Source organism: Palaemon carinicauda, chromosome 8 (assembly GCF_036898095.1).
Source record: "Palaemon carinicauda isolate YSFRI2023 chromosome 8, ASM3689809v2, whole genome shotgun sequence".
Classification (NCBI taxonomy): domain Eukaryota; kingdom Metazoa; phylum Arthropoda; class Malacostraca; order Decapoda; family Palaemonidae; genus Palaemon; species Palaemon carinicauda.
In genome coordinates this window covers 59350338-59373441 of record NC_090732.1, presented here as the reverse complement: position 1 = coordinate 59373441, position 23104 = coordinate 59350338, and the positions used below count along the sequence as shown (strand labels likewise).

The following is a 23104-nucleotide window of genomic DNA, read 5'->3' as shown; positions in this document are numbered from 1 at the left end:
GAACTATCGCACTATAATCAAAGATAAATAATAAATTGTTCCTATCATTCACAATCACGACAAGCAAAGATAAACAAAACTGTACTTACTTTGAAAATAAAAAAAAAACACTTCCACGCTGGTCGAAAAATATATATATAATCCAGCGTTCACACAACTGACTCAGGACGCAGTCAATCAAAAAAAGCATTCGCTCCGAAACATTCACCCCTGTCGTAACCTAACTAAAAAATGTAAACAAACAATCTCATTTAAACCAACAGTCTTTCTCACCACAAACGATCGTTAACCTAACTACTTTCGCTCGCTAACACAATATCTCTCTCTCTCTCTCTCTCTCTCTCTCTCTCTCTCTCTCTCTCTCTCTCTCTCTCTCTCTCTCTCTCACAGGATTTGGCAAAACCAAAAATAAAAATAAAGCAAAAATAAATCCTCCACAGTGACTTCAATGTTTTTTACTGTAGAAGGCGAGACAGATGGAGGTCTCTCTTTTTCGATTAAAAGGTCGTGAGCTACCAGGTTTTTGCACCTTCCCCACAACAGGTGCACCAGGTAAATTGGTTTCAAGTAGAACTTCCATCTAATCAGGCTAGGACACGGCCTGAGAAAGGTTTGTACTATTGTTTAGAATGGAAGTAGGTATCTTTTGAATATCTTTCAGATCTTAAAGTATCTGTTTCGATTTTTCTACATTTTCTTGATATAAATTTTCAATGGGATTTTCATCTTTAACTACTTTCATACATTTTTTTATGCTAGAGGTAAGAATATTATTTCTATTTTCGTCAGTGTGCTTTAGCAAGTTTTTCTTCAAAACTATTGAAAAAAGGTTGCCCTAGCCTTATCTGCTATTCAAGAACTCTTTTACGAGCTTCAATAAAAGTAACCATTTCCATGGTCCTAAAGGCCTGAATTTCTTTATCAAAAATAAAATTTATACAGCTTTTAGATGTAGCTGGGTGTGCTTCCCCACAATGCATACAACTTGGATTTTCTGCGCACGCTCCATTACTATTTTTTCCACAGTTGGCACAATAGCTGGCTTATTATTTAGTATTCACTTGCACCTCTGGCTTAAATGGCCATACATTTGGCTATGATAAAATCACTATGGTGAAGGGATGTATGGTTTCACCTCCAAAGATGGCCAACCAGCTTTAATAACATTATGTAATCTGCTATGATCAAATGTTACAATCAAAGTAGCAAGATGAATACATTGTTCCCCAACTCTCTTCCTCATTCTCACTATTTTTACTACTCCTTGACTTGAATTTCAGTTCATCCTCAATTAATTTTTCCTATATGTCTAGCAATTCTGGAGCATACATCACACCCCTACTCTTGTTGAAAGTGGGGTGCGAAACGCATTTGACACTATGACTATCCTATGTTGAAAGTGGTTTTAATCTCTCAGCTTGAATTGGGGATAGTGTCTCTATCAAGAGACTTCCATTTACCTTGGGAAGAATTTCTGACTGCCCTCCACATATATCAACTATTTCCCTATTTGCTTTAAAAACATTCACATGATCATGTCTTCCATTTCCAAATTCCAAAATACAAAATTTGTCATAATTCATTACTTCATATTGACCAAGTAATACTTCTACTTTTCTATATTTTTCTGTACTGTCATCATTTCTCTCTTACTCTCTTCTTCTGTAGTGTTTTATTATAATCATTCTTTAAATGACGTGAATAAGGTTTTTAATATTACAATATTAGAACCTCAGTTAGAGCTGTCTGTACCGAGGTCCATGTTGGTATTTTCCAGGTCGTCAACAGAGTGGTTGGTTTTTAAAGAAGACTCAGGCTGCGGACCAGTCCACTATTAGAGGGGGGCTGCCTCTCTTTAGGTGGGCGTACACTGGTCACTGGGGGTATTTAGCTCCCACCGATGACTCCAATGCCTGGTGTCATCCATTACCTGCAAATATGGGTGACTTAAAACCGGATCACAGGAACCCAACTCTTAACAAACTATGTATGCACCCAATGGAGTCTGTCAGAGGGTGATGGCATCAATATTGGTACAGGTTGAGATGACATGTCGTCCATCCCACACTGTGCCAAATCCAAAGAAGCAGCCAAAGTATAATCAAACAAGCCAAAGTCGTCAACAAGTTCATGCCCAAGAGGAAGCAATGGGAGAACAAAAAAAAAAAAAAATAATCAAAATGAAAAGAGAAAGTGCTGACTTATTTAGTTGGATCAACAATTGGGCACCAAGGTCCAGTGGGAAAGTAGTTCCCACTGTTCATAAGAGCCCTTGCTGCTAATCCCTAAGACTCCCCATCCACATCTAGGCTTCAGCATCTGGGGGTAACAACGTCTGGAGTTCGCCATTTAATCTAAGGGTACAGGAAACATCAATTTTGCTCAATGGAAGGGGGGGGGGGGAATAGGGAATAACTAAAAAAATGAACAAACTAAATAGGAAAAAATAATGTTAAAAGAAAAAATATATTAGACTATCTGACATCATAAAAAGGACCCAACTAGCTTTACAAGGAATTGATTCCTATACTAATGACACCTGCAAGAGCCGACTCTGAAATGTCCATTCCCTACCCTATCCCAATGGGATGGTAATACTATGATTAAAGTGGCTTAAGTGTAAGCTTACCCCGCTAGATGGATCTGAGAGCATTTCAAGAGTACAATAATTACCACTTTAATAATAGTGGCAGGCCAACCAGACAGAATGTCCAGTCCCCTCTCTTTGAACCGGCACACCCCTTCAGTCCGAGTGTCAAATATTTTGTCACGAGGACAGTTTTGTGTGCCAATATTGAAATACTAACTTGTGTGCCAATATTGAAATACTAACTCTCATTTAGTCCGTCCAAACATTATCGAGTAGTTGGGAAGACCACTACAGCTCCTACAATTCATTTTGAAAAACACTCCAATCCCAGCAATGTTATTCCTTCCCAAGAATCCAGACAATGAAGAGGAGAAGAGAGGTTGGACAGCAAGGTTGGAGACAGTTGATAAAATATGAACGAAGGTGAAGTAATAATAAGCAATAGAAAAATTATGTTAGAAATTTCGAGTCAAACAGAGGAAAAAATTATTCCCCAGTTTGAGTCCATTTGCCCATCTAAAGGCTTTAACATGGAAATGAGATTTTATGTTGAAATCGAATGATTTAGTCAAGGCATTCTCTTGTTAAGAGGGACTGCAAACTGGTGGTAAAACTAGAATTTCGATAACCTAATTAAAGGTGTTATCATAACTTCAAATTTGTCCTAGGAAATTGCTTCATTTTAATAGTCTCATTAGTTGACCATAGTAAATTGCATCCTTTGTTTTTTTCAAATTTGTTTCTTTCAGTAAGCATTATCAAGACTAGCTTATAAATAAAAATAAAACAACTAAATATTTGTTTTTATTTTTATTTTCCAAAAAAATGGTACTTAAAGTGACCGTGAATGTGATAATTAACAAAATAACATTGAATATGTTTTAGGGTTAAAGCACTAATACCTTATTATCATTTAGAGTTTTATGATTTATATTTTAAATATTGATATCAGAAAACATTTCAGATTATAAACTGTAAACACTTTTAATAAGAATAAATGATCATTGCAAAATTAACCAATCAACTCTCTTAGCTATGACGTGAGGATGAGGCTTCTACACAAGAGGCCTTAACCTGCTAAGCCTAACCCTCACGATTTTACTTTTCCCACAATCTACTTGGTAACGCCTTGTGATATTATGTTAATGACTTTAAATACATGTGGTAAACTGACATACCCGCAAAAATATGTTCACTCGTATGGAAAGTTTAGAGGTTGCCTGGCAATGTTTTTAGCCAGGCACTTGACCGCAGAGGGTTCACATTTTTTTTCTAGTATGCTTCGACCATTTTTATAATAAACCAATCTTTTGCCTTTTATTTTACAATAAGGGCACATTGCATAAGTATGAAACCACAGAAAGATGAAAATATCAAGTTACACAAATAAAACATTACTATTATACAGCAATTTAACAGGACACTGAATCAAATATCTAATTAAACATGAGGAATTAATCATGATTTCATAATAATATCCAGTTCTGAGATCATGGTAGGACACAATGGTGAGGTTGTTGCACAAGAGCATAAATATTCACTGAAAACTATTTGGAGAAAAAGAAACCCAGTAATAATCGATGACTGTATTTGTTGAACGTAAACTTCTGGCATTGTACTCCCTCAATATATGCATAAGACAAAGTTATCTCCACTGTTCTCTGCATTTATTGAGACATTTCAGTATAAAAGGACTAATATTAGAAACCTTTGATAACACTTGGTATAACTATTTATTGTGAGTTCAGATTAGTCCATAACGGTCATGACAAGAAGACAGAACCATTATCTTTTTTTTTTTTTTTTTTTTTTTTTTACAGGTTATGAAGAGAAAACAAAAAAAGTAATAAAGTGTGTTAGCATAGCAACAGAACAAAGTCCATAATTCAATCAAGTTTTTCAAGAGCGAAGCAGGTACATGTAGTAGTGAATGTTCTGACATCACAGAACTTTATAGTAAAAGAAAATTGTTTTTTTTTTTTTTACTGAACTGGGGATGTAGCATTAATGAACATAATGAAAACAAGAAAAAAAATGATAGTTGCAAGAGGGAAGTATCTGTCAAAAATTCTAAACCTAAAATGGTGTGGGTGCAATAGCACACCTGAAGTATCTGTCCAAAGTACTAATCCTAAAATGTTGTAGGTGCAATAACACAACTAAATTGAATCCTACATAGTAGGACTCTCTTTTAATACCTATTCACTAATATGAAGTTTCTGGAATGCTCTTGGCTTAATCTGACTTCCTGGAGTAGGAAACTTGATTCCAATATTATTACGGTTTCAGTTTGCATCAATATTAATATAGTGCTTCAAAATGAACGGAATATGTAAGTACAGTACAAATTATGAAAGTATGGAGCACATAATTTATCCAACGAAATGAAGACCAAAAAATCTCATGCAGTATGGCATTAATCTACAACATTTAGACACTAAACTCTCAATTAACAATACAAAAAAAAAAAAGAAAAAAAAAATATCAAATTCTCTTATCCAATTAGGTGCCTTATGAACTTGAAAATTTTAAGATACAAGTACATTGACAGTCAAGTGGTGGGTATTTCTCCATTTAAAATAGATAAATTTATAATAAGAAAGAAAAAAAAGGCACACAAACATACCAAAAGCCAACTGAACATATTTCATAACCAGAGGAAAATGCCCTCTCTGTTGAAAATGACATATACGCCCACAAACGTTATGCAAAAAAAATTGGCTAATAGTGAAAAGACATTTTGACAAATAATCAAATACTATAATGAGCAGAATTTATATGTTTATAAACTGAATACTTTTATAAATAAAAAGCAATATATGTACAAAAATATATACAGTTTAACCATAGATATTCTCCATAAATCTGAAACAAATTTTATGCTTGTTTGGCAGTAAAGAACTGTTACTCTGCAAAGTTCATAGAAATCTGCCTAAGTGTGTCCTGTGCCTCTTTCTCATTTTCTATATTCAAAATATCCATGGTTAATTTAATAAAGAAACATGGGACGAGAACCTTCCAGATATACTGCCGTCTCTGAAAAAGAACACACAATTTGAAAATTAATGTTAAAAGATACAGTAGCCTACTTCTAATTTTATGCATACAAGAAAATCTGCATAACCTAATTTGGGCACAGTTATCTACAAACATCTTTTCACTGGAATTAAAAGTTGCCAGTTATATATATATATATATATATATATATATATATATATATATATATATATATATATATATATATATATATATATATATATATATATTAAACTGTTCCGTAGCTTAGTGATACCATGACAATGATGACACATAAACACTGTCCAATGTCTTGCAATTATTAGGAGTTGAATTATTCCTAAACAGGAATCTTAGAAAAAAGTAACACCTCAACTCGACAGAATTTAAGTGTTGACTCCCATTAAATAATGATGATCCTATAGCAATTCCTTCCAAATTATCTAGTCTGGGGCCCACTCTTCAAAATACAAATGTCATTCGGGCCACATGTTTCTATGTATGTACAGTTAGGTTCAAAAGAACACAGACACTAGGGAAATTGTTCATCAGATGTTTCGAGTCTCTCCATGAAAATAATACATAAAGGGTTGCTCTTTGAACTACTACTTCTCGGAAATTGGCAGAGCCTTCTCCAAACTCAGCACAATCATGCAAACGTTCTGGACTATTCGCTACAAACACTCATCCCACACAGTATATATATATATATATATATATATATATATATATATATATATATATATATATATATATATATATATATATATTTATATATATATATATATATATATATATATATATATATATATATATATATATATATATATATATATATATATATGTATATATATATATATATATATATATATATATATATATATATATATATATATATATACATATATATATATATATATATATATATATATATATATATATATATATATATATATATATATATATACATACTTTTCATTTACTATTTTTTCTTGGGAGAAGCCCAGCAGACACTTTCAAAGATAGGGTCGGGTGGGTGGGGAGAAAGTTTCTCCTTCCCTGGGCCAGTCTGACACTGAGGAAATAAAAAAGTCATGTCTGTTTTAGGGGCTGTTGAAAGGTGTTAAATGAAGATTTTTGATACATCTTGTAGAATATTGTATCATTGCCTTAATTATATTTGTTAACCGTTAATGTACTAGCAAATATTACTAACCTAATTAATTACTAGCTGAATTGTAGTAGTTAGAGCGGTATCAGTGGCTACTGTTGTTGGAAAGTTGATTAGTAGCAAACATCAAGTATTAATTTTACATATTAGATAATCAATGATGGATTCATGTAACTACTAAAGACCGGATCACATCTTAAACACTGTTACATTGATTGATTGATTGATTGATTTAAAGTTTTCAGGCATACTGACATTTAAGGTCATAGACGCCGACATCATTTATTTATATAAAAATTAATAGAATATTCAATTAAAACCATAAAAGCTTGATGTCATTAAAGAAGTTAATTAATTTCCAGAAGACCTGCTTATGAAATAAATCTAAAAATACCGCTCGCATAGCAGGACATATCATGTCCAAAAATCTTGGCAAGGATGAACCTGCCCTCTTCACCTCGAGCCTCAAACAGATATCTACTGCTCATTTTATTATAGTTAGGGCATTCGGTCAACAAATACCTAACTGTTAACGGTACTAAACGAGTCATTGCAATACGGTTGGTGTTGGCCCTTAAGCAGCAACTCGTGTGGCAACCGAGTGTGACCAATACGGAGACGACAAAGAGTCGTCTCCCCTTTTTCGCGGCATCATGTTATACCTCCACGGAGATATGACATTTGTTACCTCTCTCATTTTATTGCCATCTAGACTATCCCAATGCTGTTGCCATTCATTACAGAACAATTTCTTGATGTTAGGTAGGAAATCATTAGAGGGAATGGGATACCTTCTTGGTAGCAACTCGGTTGCAGCATTCTTCGCCAGTAAATATGCCTTCTCATTCCCAGATACACCTACATGTGCTGGAACCCAACAAAATCGAACCATTATACCTCTCCGTCCAATAATAAAAAGCCATTCCAAAATCTTTAAAACTAGAGGGTTACTAGAATTAAAAACTTCTAAAGCTTGAAGAACACTCCTTGCATCACTAAAAATTGTAAAATTACCGTCCTTTTCTCAATAGCCGCTAGTATGCCATACAGTTTGGCAGTAAATATGGAAGTTGTTAGAGGAAGTGCACCTCTACAATTAAAACCATTACTCCAAATCCAACGCCAGCATCAAATTTGGAGCCATCAGTATATATAAAAGTCGATCCCCTATGTTTGGCAACATGTTCCATAAAAAGAGACCTGGATTCTAAGTCAGTCGTATTCTTCTTAACGACAATAAAGTATTTACAAAAAGATACCTCTGGTAATTTCCATGGAGGCGTTGATGATACCTTAAATGGAAGCACCTTAATTCTAATTGTATCAAGACTGTTTAATAATTGTTTCACCCGAAAGCCTTATAAGGCTTGCAGTCTGAAATGCTAAAGAATTAGGGAGTCTTTGCAATCCAAACCAATAACGAATAATAAAAGACATTCGGTAAAGGTCTAGAGGCAACTCTCCAGTATCAACATGGAGACTTGGGTTAGGTGAGGTTCTAAACGCTCCTGTGGATTGATTGACTGATTGATTGAAAGTTTTCTGGCATCTCGACATCTAAGGTCATTGACGCCGATAACATTTATTATGTATGAAAAGTAAAAGAGAATTCAATTAAAACCATAAAAGTAAAGAAGTCATTATAATAGTTAAATAGTTTTCAGAAGACCTGCTTCTGAAATGAATCTAAAAATGCCGCTCGCATAGTAGGACACATCATGTCTTAGAATCTTGGTAAGGGTGATCCTGCCATCCTCCCCTCGAGCCTCAAACATATATCTATTTCTTAAGTTATTATAATCAGGGCATTCGGTCAACAAATGCCTCACTGTTAAAAGTACTAAACAGTCCTCGCAATATGGTTGGTGTTGGCCCTTCAGCAGAAACTCGTGCGTCAACCGTGTGTGACCAACACGGAGACGACAAAGAGTCGTCTCCCATTTTCGGGGTATCATGTTATACCTCCAAGGTGATATGATATTTGTTACTTCGATCATTTTATCGCCATCTAGACTATACCAGTACTGTTGCCATTTATTACAAACCAATTTCTTGATGTAAGGTAGGAAATCATTACAGGGAATGGGATACCTCCTTGGTAGCAACTCGGATAACGCATTCTTCGCCAGTAAATCTGCCTTCTCATTCCCAGACACACCTACATGTCCTAGAACCCAACAAAATCGAACTGCAATACCTTTCCGTTCAATAATAAAAACCCATTCTAAAATCTTTAAAACTAGAGGGTTACTAGAATTAAAAACTTCTAGAACTTGAAGAACACTCCTTGTGTCACTATAAATTGTAAAATTACCCTCCTTTTCCAAAGCCATTTTCTCAATAGCAGTTAGTATGCCATACAGTTCGGCAGTAAATATGGAAGCTGTTAGAGGAAGTGCACCTCTACAATTAAAATCCTTACTATGTACTCCAAATCTAACGCCAGCATCAGATTTGGAGTATATATAAAAGTCGATTCCCTATGTTCTGCAACATGTTCCATAATAAGAGACCTGGATTCTAAGTCAGTCATATTCTTCTTAACTCCAATAAAGTATTTACAAAAACATAAGTCAGGTAATTTCCATGGAGGCGTTGATGATACCTTGAATGGAAACACCTTAATTCTTATTATATCCAGATTGTTTAATATTTGTTTTACCCAAAACCCAACTCAAAGTATGTTGAGTGCCTTACAAGGCTTGCAGTCTGAAAGGCTTAAGAATTAGGGAGTCTTTGCAATCTAAACCAATACTGAATAATAGAGGACATCCGGTAAAGGTCTAGAGGCAACTCCCAAGCATCAACATGGAGACTTGTGATAGGCAAGGTTATGAACGCTCCTATGGACAATCTGATACCAGTATGATGTATAAAATCTAACATTTTTAACTGGCTTGGGGTGGCTGAGGAGTATGTTTTGCAGCCATAACTAATTTAGGAAAAAATCGAGGTCTTGTATAATTTTAAAATAGTATTGCAGTCTGCCCCCTAATGTATGGGACAATACTTTTAAAAGATTCAGAGCCTCAGGACATTTAACTTTTAATGCTTTTAAGTGAGAAACCCATGTAAGCCTACAATTAAATATTAACCCTAAAAATTTAGCTTCACTTGCACATGGGATCCGTTGACCTTTGATGTCTATATCCGGGTCTGGATGTACTCCCGGATACGACAGAAATGGACAATTGTAGTTTTACTTGTCGAGAACTTAAATCCATTCATATCGGCCCAATGGATAATTTTATCAATAGAGAGTTGTATTTTTCTCTCAATCATTGCCATTCTAGCTCTAGCAAATGATAGGGAGAGATCATCCACAAATAATGTTGACAGAACATTCCAAGAATGACTGAAGATATCCCATTAATTGATAGTGCAAAAAGGGTTACACTCAGCACACTACCCTGAGGAACTCCTTCTTCCTGGCATTTATTCTCTGATAGAGTTTCCCCAACTCTCACTTGGAAAACTCTATGTGAAAGAAATGATTGAATAAATAGTGGTAGCTCTCCTCTTAATCCAGACTCATGGATTCTTTTAAGTGTACCATATCTCCATGTGGTATCATATGCCTTTTCAAGATCAAAAAAGACAAAGCAAAGGCTTCAAAAATGTAGGACTAAATTCCTATCAGGACATCAGTCGTTGAGTGCATTTTTCTGAATCCACATTGAATGGGTGATAAAATACCCTTCTTTTCAAGGTACCAAATCAGTCTTACATTGACCATCTTCTCCATGATTTTGCACAAAAAAGATGTCGATGCAATTGGCCTATAATTTGCTGCTAAAAACTTGTCCTTAATGGGTTTTAAAAAGGCTAAAATAATGGCTAGTTCCGACACACATGTATAACTATGATCATGCCATATCCTATTAGAAATGCTTAAAATAAATAACTTTGTATTAAAAGGTACGTGTTTAATCATTGCATATGGAATTCCATCGGGTACAGGGGCTGTATCGTTACACGTTGCAAGAGCAGAATCAAATTCTCTTTCAGTAAAAGGAGAATTGTATGACTCTTGCTTTCTTGTTGTGAAATTTGAAACTTTCTTTTCTTCAATGCTACTATACTGGTGACCAGGGGCCGTTTACACTTGCTGGATACATTTGAAAAATGATTAGCCAGGGCATTGCTACGATCATTTGCTTGAGTTTCATACTGATCATTCACCTTCAACACTGGTGGTGGGTTGAGGGTGAATTTGCTAGCTATCTTTTTTATTTTCCTCCACACAGAAGATGGTGGTGTTCTACTGTTAATGGAGGAAACAAAAGACATCCATGACTGGCGCCTTGCTTCTTTCATGGCCCAACGGAACTGTGCTCTACATTGCTTGTACATAATTAAATTCTCATCAGTTCTGCGTCTACGCAATTGTGTTAAGAGATCTTTTTGTGGCTCTGTGCAGGGCAGTTAGTTTTGAAGACCACCACGGGACTGGTCATCGTTTGAATAACCCTGTTGTTTTGGGAATTGAATTGACTCCTGCTGTATGGAGAGTTCCATTCAGTAAATCTATGGTATCATCAATATTTTCAACCTGTCCTGCATCCCCCTCAATTTCGCTTAGCTCACGAAATTTATCCCAGTCCGCCTTGTCAAGATTCCATCGTGGTGATCTCTGTAAAAGTGGACTATTGTTGGTGTTTATAATGATTGGTGCATGATCACTAGTATGCCAATCATCTAATGTCCTCTAATTGAAGTCGAGAAGGCAGTTAGAGCTTACGATTGATAGGTCAATACATGACAAGGTACCTGTCTGGACATGAAAGTGTGTGGGCTCTCCTGTATTAAGGAGTCCAACGTCTTCATTTTCCACAATTGATATGATATTTCCCCTCATGTTTGCTAAAACATAACCCCACAAAGGATGTCTACCATTCAAATCTCCAAGTAAAAGAAAAGGTTGAGGGATTTGTTGAATCGCCTCTACTAAGTTATCATACAAAATGTTATCATTTGGAGGCAAGTACAGAGAAAAAATTGTACATTTTCTCCCTATATCAATCTGTACAACCACTGCCTGCAGAGGTGTACGAATAGACAAGAGAAACCTGGGGAACATCTCGATGAACGTATATGAGATTTCCGCCATGGCTCCCCACTTGGTGATCATATGGTATCTTATAACTATTATATTCGCGAGGACAAGGAGTATTATGATTAAGTTTGTTCTCCTGTAGACAAATAATTATGGGGGAATGCTCATGAATAAGGAGCTTAAGTTCTTCATATTTGACCCTTAAACCATGACAATTCCATTGCAAAATGGAGGAAAAAAACTATGGTTCATAATTTGGTAGACCCCTTGGATGGAGTCTTCCCATTAGCAGTTCTTGATTTAACACTATTTCTAGGTGGTTTTATTAAAGAGGGTCTTGATAGATTGGGTTTAGCTTTCATGATTTTCTTTTTGTCTTTTTGATCTGATTGTTGAGGAGGCTGGTGTACCTCCACTTGAATTTCTGATTTATTTAAATCAACTTCCAGTTGATTAGAAATATCAACAGACAAAGCATCATATTATTTGATGTCGTAATTTTGATATTTCTTATGGAAGGGGGCGAGAGAGATGGAGGTATCTCTCTTTTCCGATTAGTATCCGGTGATCTACCAGGTTTTTTGCACCTTCCCCAATATAGGTGCACCTGGTAACTTGGTGTCAGGTGGAATCTCCATCAAATCAGGCAAGGACATGGCCTGAGAGAGGTTAGTACTATTGTTGGTAATGGGGGACGAAGGCTGTACAGAAATGGGCAATGACTCATTTTTAAAACACTGTGGCAGAGCCTCAGAAGGCAATATGATTACATTGTCATGCAGTACTTTATTATCAGAATTTGTATTTCTTTTCTTAGGATTACTGGCAGTGCTAGGGGGGTTTGATGTCTCCTGTGGTAAATTTACCTTTGATTTTAAGGCCTTTGCATAGCTGGTTGATTTATTGAACAGTCTTTTTGCATGTCCCACACTTATGTGTTCTAAACTTGATTTGTTTAGGGCAGCTTCCTTCAACTTAATACAGTTCGCATTTGCTATCAGTTGATTTATGATTCAAATTGCAGTTTGAATGTCTGGCCTCAAGTGAACATTTTCCATGATAGGTTTTGGAGGAAATACCACACATTTTTTCATTTTTGCAAACTTTGGATGGGTGTCCAAATTTTAAACAATTAAAGCATTGCAGGGGCTTTTGTTTGAAAGGCCGAAGTTTAATCCTTTAATTTTCAATAACAATATGGAAAGGTACATCAGCACCCTGGACAGTAAGTATAATCATTGATGTTCTAGGAACCTTATGCACTTTCCATACATTTAGTGGACACATAGAAAGGATCTCCTCTGTAAATTGGTACAGGTCTTTACTAAAGACCATTCCACTTCCATAACTAAAATTTAGATGAGGTTTCATTTCCAATGTAATTTCATCACCGCTTGTCTGTAGGTTAGATAGTATTGCAGACTGAGTCGAAGAATTGGCATGAATGAGATAACAATTTTCCCAAAACGAGATATATCTCAAGGAGCAATGGTTCCTATTTTTTTCTGAATAAACTTACATATTTTAAAATAATTCCCTATTATCCCTATAGGTTTGCTACAAGCCACATTGGTGGTTTGGGTTTTCTCTGTGAAGGCGTGGGTACATTTGTCTCTTCAACCCAATCAGCAGGTTTGTACACATTCAATTCCTTTGGGACCTTATCACAAAGAGCTCCCATGATGTTCAATTCGTTAATTTTGATACTACTAATATTACTAATAGCATTAAACGCTTCATCATGACTATCAAAAGATATCCAAGAGTCCCATTTTTCATCTCCCAGTCTCATCCTTATTTCCTTTATCAATCCATAGAACTCAAATGCTCTATATATATCATCATAATTTGTCCCTAATGGAATTTGGGAAACATGAAGGAATCGTAGTTTCCTTGTGTTACCCAAATTGCTAGATTTTTTAACATCTCTATAGAGTGGTCTTTTTTAGTTCGAAGGTCGTCAACAGAATTTTCTCTAATTACAGTAGCATAAGTCGTCAACAGTGCCGGGGGGAGTCAGCAAATCCAGGGGATGGGGAGTCAGTATTTGAAGGGTCCATATTTAAGGGTGGGATTTTCTTCATGGTTTTTGTTGTTGTTTTGTGGGTTTACCTGCTTGAGAATTTTAACAAAGTATCATACGTTGGAAAGGTTGATTGATTGATTTAAAGTTTTCAGGCATCCTGACATCTAAGGTCATTGACGCCGATATCATTTAGTCTGTATATATTAAAATAAATAAAAGAATATTCAATTAAAACCATAAAAGATAAATGTCATTGTGAAAGTTAAATAGTTTTCAGAAGACCTGCTTCTGAAATAAATTTAAAAATGCCACTTGCATAGTAGGACACATCACGTCCAAGAATCTTGGTAAGGATGAACCTGCCACCCTCATCTCGAGCCTCAAGTAAATATCTATTCCTTAAGTTATTATAATTGGGACATTTGGTCAACAAATGCCCCACTGTTAGAGGTACCAAACAGTCGTCACAATATGGTTGGTGTTGGCCCTTCAGCAGAAACTCGTCTGTCAACCGAGTGTGACCAATACAGAGACGACAAAGAGACATCTCCCATTTCCGGGGCATCATGTCATACCTCCAAGGAGATATGACATTTGTTACTTCTCTCATTTTATTCCCACCAAGACTATCCCAGTACTGTTGACATTTATTGCAAAGCAATTTCTTGATGTTAGGTAGGTAGTCATTACAGGGAATGGGATACATTCTTGGCAGCAACTCTGATGCTGCATTCTTCGCCAATGAATCTGCCTTCTCATTCCCACACACACCTACATGTGCTGGAACCCAACAAAATTAAACCATTATACCTCTCCTTCCAATAATAAAAAGCCATTCTAAAATCTTTAAACCTAAAGGGTTACTAGAATTAAAAACTTTTAAAGCTTGAAGGACACTCCTTGCATCACTAAAAATGGTAAAATTACCCTCCTTTTCCAACGCTATTTTCTCAACAGCGCTTAGTATGCCATACAGTTCGGCAGCAAATATTGAAGCTGTTAGAGGAAGTGCACCTCTACAATTAAAATCATTACTATGTATTCCAAATCCAATGCCAGCATCAGATTTGGAGCCATCAGTATATATAAAAGTCGATCTCCTATGTTCTTCTACATGTTCCATAAACAGAGACCTGGATTCTAAGTCAGTCATATTCTTCTTAACTCCAGTAAAATATTTACAAAAAGATATCTCTGGTAATTTCCATAGAGGCATTGATGATACCTTAAATAGAAGCACCCTAATTCTAATTATATCAAGACTGTTTTAAAATTATTTCACCCGAAACCCATAAGGTTGGGGAGATTTAGGATGCAACTCAAAGTATGTTGAGTGACTTACATGGCTTGCAGTCTGGAAGGCTAAAGAATTAGGGAGTCTTTGCAATCTAAACCGATACCCAATAATAGCAGAAATTCAGTAAAGATCTAGAGGTAACTTTTCAGCATCAACAAGGAGACTTGGGATAGGTAAGGTTCTAAATGCTCCTGTGGACAATCTAATACAACCATGATGTATTGAATCTAATACCTTTAACTGGCTTGGGGTGGCTGAAGATTGATTGATTGATTGATTTAAGGTTTTCAGGCATCCTAACATCTAGGGTCATTGACACCGATATCATTTAGTTTATATATATAAAAGTTAATAAGTCATTATAAAAGTTAGATAGTTTTCAAAAGACCCGCTTCTGAAACAAATCTAAAAATGCCACTTGCATAGTAGGACACATCATGTCCAAGAATCTTGGCACGGACAAACCTGCCACCCTCACCTCGAGCCTCAAACAAATATCTGTTCCGCAAGTTATTATAATTGGGGCATTCGGTCAATAGATGCCTCACTGTTAGAAGTACCAAACAGTCGTCACAATACGGTTGGCGTTGGCCCTTCAGCAGAAACTTGTGTGTCAACTGAGTGTGACCAATACGGAGACGACAAAGAGAAGTCTCCCATTTTCGGGGCATCATGTTATACCTCCAAGGAGTTATAACATTTGCTACCTCTCTCCTTTTATTGCCATCTAGACTATCCCAGTACTGTTGCCATTTATTGCAAAGCAATTTCTTGATGTTAGGTAGATAATCATTACACGGAATGGGATACCTTCTTGGCAGCAACTCGGATGCAGCATTCTTTGCCAGTTAATCTGCCTTCCCATTCCCAGACACACCTACATGTGCTGGAACCCAACAAAATCGAACCATTATACCACTCTGTCCAATAATAAAGAGCCATTCTAAAATCCTTAAAACTAGAGGGTTACTAGGATTAAAAACTTCTAAAGCTTGAAGGACACATTTTGCATCACTAAAAACTGTAAAATCACCCTCCTTCTCCAATGCTATTTTCTCACTACCGGTTAATATGCCATACAGTTCGACAGTAAATATGGAAGCTGTTAGAGGAAGTGCACCTCTACAATTAAAATCATTACTATGTACTCCAAATCCAACGCCAGCATCAGATTTGGAGCCATCAGTATATATAAAAGTCGATCCTCTATGTTCCTCAACATGTTCCATAAAAAGAGACCTGGCTTCTAGGTCAGTCATATTCTTCTTAACTCCAATAAAGTATTTACAAAAAAATATCTGGGAATTTCCATGGAGGCGTTGATGATACCTTGAATGGAAATACCTTACTTCTAATTATATCCAGACTGTTCAATAATCGTTTCACCCGAAAGAGCAATAAGGTTGAGGACACTTGGGTGCAACCCAAAGTATGATGTGTGTCTCACAAGGCTTGCAGTCTGAAACGCTAAAGAGTTGGGGAGTCTTTGCAATCTAAACCAGTACCGAACAATGGAAGACATTCGGTAAAGGTCTAGAGGTAACTCTCCAGCATCAACAAGGAGACTTGGGATAGGTGAGGTTCTAAATGCTCCTGTGGACAATCTAATACCAGCATGATGTATTGAATCTAATATCTTTAACCGGCTTAGGGTGGCTGAAGAGTATATTTCACATCCATAACTGATTTTAGAAAAAATCATGGCCTTGTATAATTTCAAAATAGTATTGCGGTCGTATGGGACAATATTTTTTAAATATTCAGAGCCTCGAGACATTTAGCTTTTAACGCTTTTCAGTGAGAAACCCATGTAAGCCTACAAACAAATATTAAACCTAAAAATTTAGCTTCACTTGCACATGGTATCCTTTGACCTTTAATGTATATATCCGGGTCTGGATGTACTCCCCGGACACGACAAAAATGGACAAGAGTAGTTTTACTTGTCGAGAACTTAAATCCATTCATATAGGCCCACTGGATAATTTTGTCAATTGAGAGTTGTATTTTTCTCTCAACCATTGCCATTCTAGCTCCAGCAAATGATATTGAGAGATCATCCACAAATAATGTTGAGAGAACATCCAGGGGAATGACTAAGGATATCTAATTAATTGCTAGTGCAAAAAGGGTTACACTCAGCACACTCCCCTAAGGAACTCCTTCTTCCTGACACTTACTCTCTGATAGAGCTTCCCCCAATCTCACTTGATAAACTCTATTTGAAAGAAATGCCTGAATAAATAGTGGTAGCTCTCCTCTCAATCCCAATTCATGAATTGTTTTAAGTATACCATATCTCCAAGTGGTATCATATGCCTTTTCAAGGTCAAAAAAGACTGTCACATGGTGCTGTTTGGAAGCAAATGCTTCACAAATAGAAAACTCAAGTCTTATCAACACATCAGACGTTGAGTGCATTTTTCTGAATCCACATTGAATCGGTGATAAAATACCCTTCTTTTCAAGGTACCACATCATTCTTGCATTGACCATCTTCTCCACAATTTTACATAAACAAGATGTCAATGCAATAGGTCGGTAGTTTGCTGGTAAAAACTTGTCCTTACCGGGTTTTAAAAAGGCTAAAATAATGGCTAGTTCCCAAACACTTGGGTAACTATGATCATGCTATATTCTATTAATAATGCTTAAAATAAATAACTTTGTATTGAAATATACATGTTTAACCATTGCATATGGAATTCCATCGGGTCCAGGGGCTGTATCGTTACATGTAGCAAGTGCAGAATCAAGTTCTCTTTCAGTAAAAGGGGAATTATACGATTCTTCCTTTCCTGTTGCAAAATTTAAAATTTTCTTTTCTTCAATGATCCTGTACTGGTGACCAGGAGCTGCTACACTCTTGCACGAGACATTTGAAAAATGGGCAGCCAGGGCATTGCTAACTTCATTTCCTTCAGTCACATACTGACCATTCACTTTCAACACTGGTGGTGGGTTTGGGGTAAATTTGCTGGCAATCATTTTTATTTTCCTCCATACAGAATATGTTGGTGTTCTACAATTAATGGAGGAAACAAAAGCCACCCAAGATTGGCGTCTAGCTTCTTTCATGGCACGATGGAACTGTGCTCTACACTTTTTGTAGGTTATCAAATTTTTATCCGTACGGCGTCTACGCAATCTAGTCAGAGATTTTCTGGTGGCTCTGTGCAAGACTGTTAATTCTGAAGACCACCACGGGACTGGTCGTCTTTTGAATAGTCCTGTGGTTTTGGGAATCGAATTGATTCCTGCTGTATGGAGAATTCCATTCAGTAGGTCTATGGCATCATCAACACTCAAACTGCTTTGCACTACCCTCTATTTCACTTAGCTCACGAAATTTAACCACGTGGGAAAGGAAATTTCCATTCTCTACTATCGGCATAATAAGAGTATGCTTTCCAGATGGTCCAATCCGTAACCTACCTGAAGGATAGCATAAAAACAGATATAGAGGCACAAGTGTAAGCTAAACCCGCCTGTTAGGACTGAGACCAAGGAAATGTGGAATCATCCTCCCCATATGTGTAAAGATGGGCCTCCGTGCAGAAGCCAAGAGTCCCACCTCAAGGATTGGATCCCCCTGGATTCCGATGACCTAACCCTTGAGAGTAGTTCCGCCAAAAAGGTCCAAACCATCTTTGGGATGGCTGAGATTATCCAATACTCTCATATATAGCTTTGAATGCAGATACCTTCAACCGTGATCCCTTCTCCCATTCATCTAAGCAGGCAGTGATACCGAATGAAGAAATATCCACGCCATATAGATAAAAAAAAGAAAAAAAAGATAAATAAATAAATGAACAAATAATATACATATATATATATATATATATATATATATATATATATATATATATATACATATATATATATATATATATATATATATATATATATATATATATATATGTATATATATATATATATATATATATATATATATATATATATATATATATATATATATATATATATATATATATATATATGCATACATTACACACACACACACACACACATATATATATATATATATATATATATATATATATATATATATATATATATATAACTTAAGAGAAATAATACTTATACAGCTAGGACAGTAAGACAAGAGAAAGCTGATAAAATTAGGAGAAGGTCGAAGTAATATTGAGCAGTAGAAAAAGATGAAAGAGAGAAATTTAGATTCAAACTGGGGGAGCAATTTCCACAAGTTCGAGATCCCTCTTACCCGTCACCAAGGTTCAGCACGGGAATGAAATGCCGTGCTGAAGCTCAATGACTTCATCACGGTATTCTCTCATTAAGAGGGACAAGTTTAACTGAGGTAAATGATACTACTACTATATACTAGCAGAGCCCTTGGGAAATTTATTTTATTGACAAATTATATATTAATAAAAAAGTTGCTTAGTCTCAGAGCGACGTAAATTCACAAAAGTTTATTATGAAAGTTTCATATACTCATCTTCCCAAAATATATTCTCCTTTATTTTGTCGGGAGAAAATACACGCTCTGATAGCAATAGCACAAAATGAGTCCTTATGCTAAAATCGAGACTGTGTGTTTTCAATAACTATATATATTGCTAGCAAGTCTATCTTGAGAAAATTATATATCTTGGGGATCAAGCTGGCTTCATATCAAATTCATGCACAACGTTTTTATGATAATGGTTCAAATAGGCTTAACTCTGAATATGAAAGTCCTAATTTACAGCGTCCTTTCTAAGAGATTATGTGGCCGAGTTAGCACAGCTACGCGGGGCTGCCTATAGGCCTTTGGATTGATTGATTGACTTAGGTTTTCTGGCATCCTGACATCTAAGGTCATTGACGCAGATACCATTTATTGTGAATAAAAAAAAAGAGAATATTCAATTAAAACCATACAAGCAAAGATGTCCTTTAAAAATTTAAATATCTTTCAGACCACCTGATTCTGAAATACAGCTAAAAATACCACTAGCATGACAGGACACACCAAGACCAAGAATCTTGGCAAGGATGAACCATCAGCCTCAAACAGATATCTATTTCTCACACTACTATATGTGGGCCATTTAGTCAACAAATGACTCACTGTCAATGGTACCAAACAGTCATCACAACATGATTGATGTTGGCCAGCCAGCAAAAACTCATGTGTCATCTGAGTGTGACCAATGCAGAGACGACAAAGAGTAGTCTCCCACTTTCGGGGCATCCCGTTATAGCTCCACGGGGATATAACATTACTTATTTCTCTCATAGTATTTTCAAGTACACGATCCCAATGCTGTTGCCAATCATTATAAATCAGATTCTTTATTGTAAGTAAAAACTCATTACTGGGAATGGGATACCTTCTTGGTAGCAACTCAGCTGCAGCATTCTTGGCCTGTGAATCAGCCTTCCCATTTCCAGACACACCTACATGTGTCAAAACCCAGCAAAATCAAACTATTATACCTTTCAGACCAATAATTAAAAGCCACTCTAAAATATTTAAAACTAAAGGGTTATTGAAATTAAACACTTCTAAAGCTTAAAGGACACTTTCTTGCATCACTAAAAATGGTAAAATTGCCCTCCTCTTTTAACGCTCTTTTCTCAATAGCCGTTAGTATGACTAACCATATAGTTCGGCAGTAAATATGAATTAATTATGAATTAATTAAAGAAAGGAGCTTTACTAGCTCAATGAGTCAAGGTTGACTACCACAGGGCTGGCCCGATATAAAATCAGGATATAAAGAATTATAAGATTATCAAAGTTAATTGATAAGGAAAAAAATAAATAAATGAATATATATATATATATATATATATATATATATATATATATATATATATATATATATATATATATATATATATATATATATATATATATACACATACATATACACACACATGCATACATACATACATACATATATATATATATATATATATATATATATATATATATATATGTGTGTGTGTGTGTGTGTGTGTACATACATATATACACGTATACACTGTATATACCTATATATCATTAAATATTCTAAATATGGGTAAATATATTGTTGAATGAATAAATATATATATGGAATTGAGTGATAAAAATTGTTAACTATATATTAAATCTACGTTGTTTTAAAAGAATTAGTAATAACATAAAAATCTTAGATAAAAATTTAGATTCAATAATACGTGAATTCCTTAAAAAAGTTAAAATTCTAGAAACAGAAAAACTACTTGACTCGGTTAAAACGTCAGAAAACGTTTTCTGACCAATACATATCTCTCTCGCTGGAAAACTTTACAAACCAAAAATATATGTTTAATAGATAAAAAATTAACACACTCACTGCATATTGGAGCAGTGCCGTGAGGTGTACTCATTAAAAATTCATGGGTTAATCTCGAGTGCCCAATTCGTAATCTGGTTAAAATTACTTAAGTTCTTTTGTTTTTTGTATTGAGGAATCCCAAGGAGCAACCTTCGGTTTATTATACCTCAATTTATTATTTTTTGGCACATCATTATAAATATTCTGCCATTTTTCCCATATGAAATGCCTTAATAATGTAATAAAATCTCCAACTGGGAGGTCAATGGTTTGTTGTGGTAATTTAATGGCTTCTTTAGCCGCAGCATCCGCCTTTTCATTACCAAGAACTCCAACATGAGCCGGGATCCAGCATAACTCGACACTTACACACTGAGAAGATAATTTACTTATTAGTTCTTTAATTCTTAGAATCAAGAGATTCCTATGAGTATAGTTTTTAAGGGCTACTCTGGCACTTCGAGAATCTAAATAGATGATAAATTTAAAGTTCTTTCTGTCTTCAATTGTTTTAATTATATTGATTGCTTGTAAAATGGCATATAACTCTGATGTAAATACTGATGATTCTTTTGGAATTGATAATTGTTGTGTTCTATCTAAAGATACTGCAGCGCATCCAGCACCCATTGAGGATTTAGAAACATCAGTATATATGGCATAGTGAGGACCCTTTCTCTGAATATGTTCTATGGTAATTTGCTTGTGGTGACTCGGAGTACAAGTGATTTTTTTTTTTTATAAATAAAAGAGATGAGAGCAGATTCTTGTCCTTGTCATAATCCAAGGAGGGGAAAATAAAGATGGTTGGTTAAGATTCATTTTAATGTTTGTTGACTGTAACAGTCTATTTGCCCTGATTGGGAATGGTGGTTCGTGGTTGTTTATAAATATATCCCTCTCATTAAAAAGATTTTTTCTTGGAGAATTAGTGGATAAAATTTTCAATGCACTCCGCATTCAACCACCTAGGGGCTAGACGCACCGTCAAAAAGCCCCTGTCCGGAGAGAAGCTCTGGGCAATCTAAAGAAGAAGAAGAAGAACTCCGCATTGCTACAAAATCCCGATGCAGAGACAAAGGGGGTTCTCCAATTTCACATAAAACTGAGAGATTTGAGGATGATCTAAATGCTCCGCTACAAATTCTCAGGCCTCGAGTGTGTATTGGATCTAAAAATTTCAAAGTTGCTTCTAATTCTGATCCATATATTGGGCTACCATAATCAATTCTTGATAATACTAATGCTTTATACATCATTAGTAAAGTTGATCTCTTTGCACCCCATGTTGTGTGAGATAATTTCATCATTAAATTAAGGGCACAGTTACATTTGGATTTGATATATGATACATGTGCTTTCCATTTCCAATGGGTGTCAAACATTAGTCCCAAAAACTTTAACTTATCTTGAAATTGGATTTGTACGTTGCCCAATGTAAGATTGATATCTTGGTTCGGCTTCCATCTACTATTTTCATAAAACCTTATAGCTTGAGATTTTTCTGCCGAAAGTCTAAAACCAACAGATGTAATCCATGCTAGTATCTTTCTAGTGGCACTATTTAAAATTCTTTGTAAATGACGCAAGCTATTAAAGGAATAGTAAATT

At 35.4% G+C, this 23104-nt stretch overlaps 1 protein-coding gene across 2 annotated transcripts in view; it reads right to left on the bottom strand.

The window, feature by feature from the left end:
• Positions 1 to 3385: 3385 nt before the first annotated feature.
• Positions 3386 to 23104, bottom strand: part of LOC137645739 (uncharacterized) — a 542683-nt gene continuing 522964 nt past the window's right edge. For both annotated transcript variants that reach the window (XM_068378638.1, XM_068378637.1), the window contains one exon: positions 3386 to 5626. In XM_068378638.1, coding sequence (XP_068234739.1) covers positions 5495 to 5626 — 132 coding nt within the window. In that variant the 3' untranslated portion in view covers positions 3386 to 5494. The remainder of the gene's footprint in view (positions 5627 to 23104) is intronic.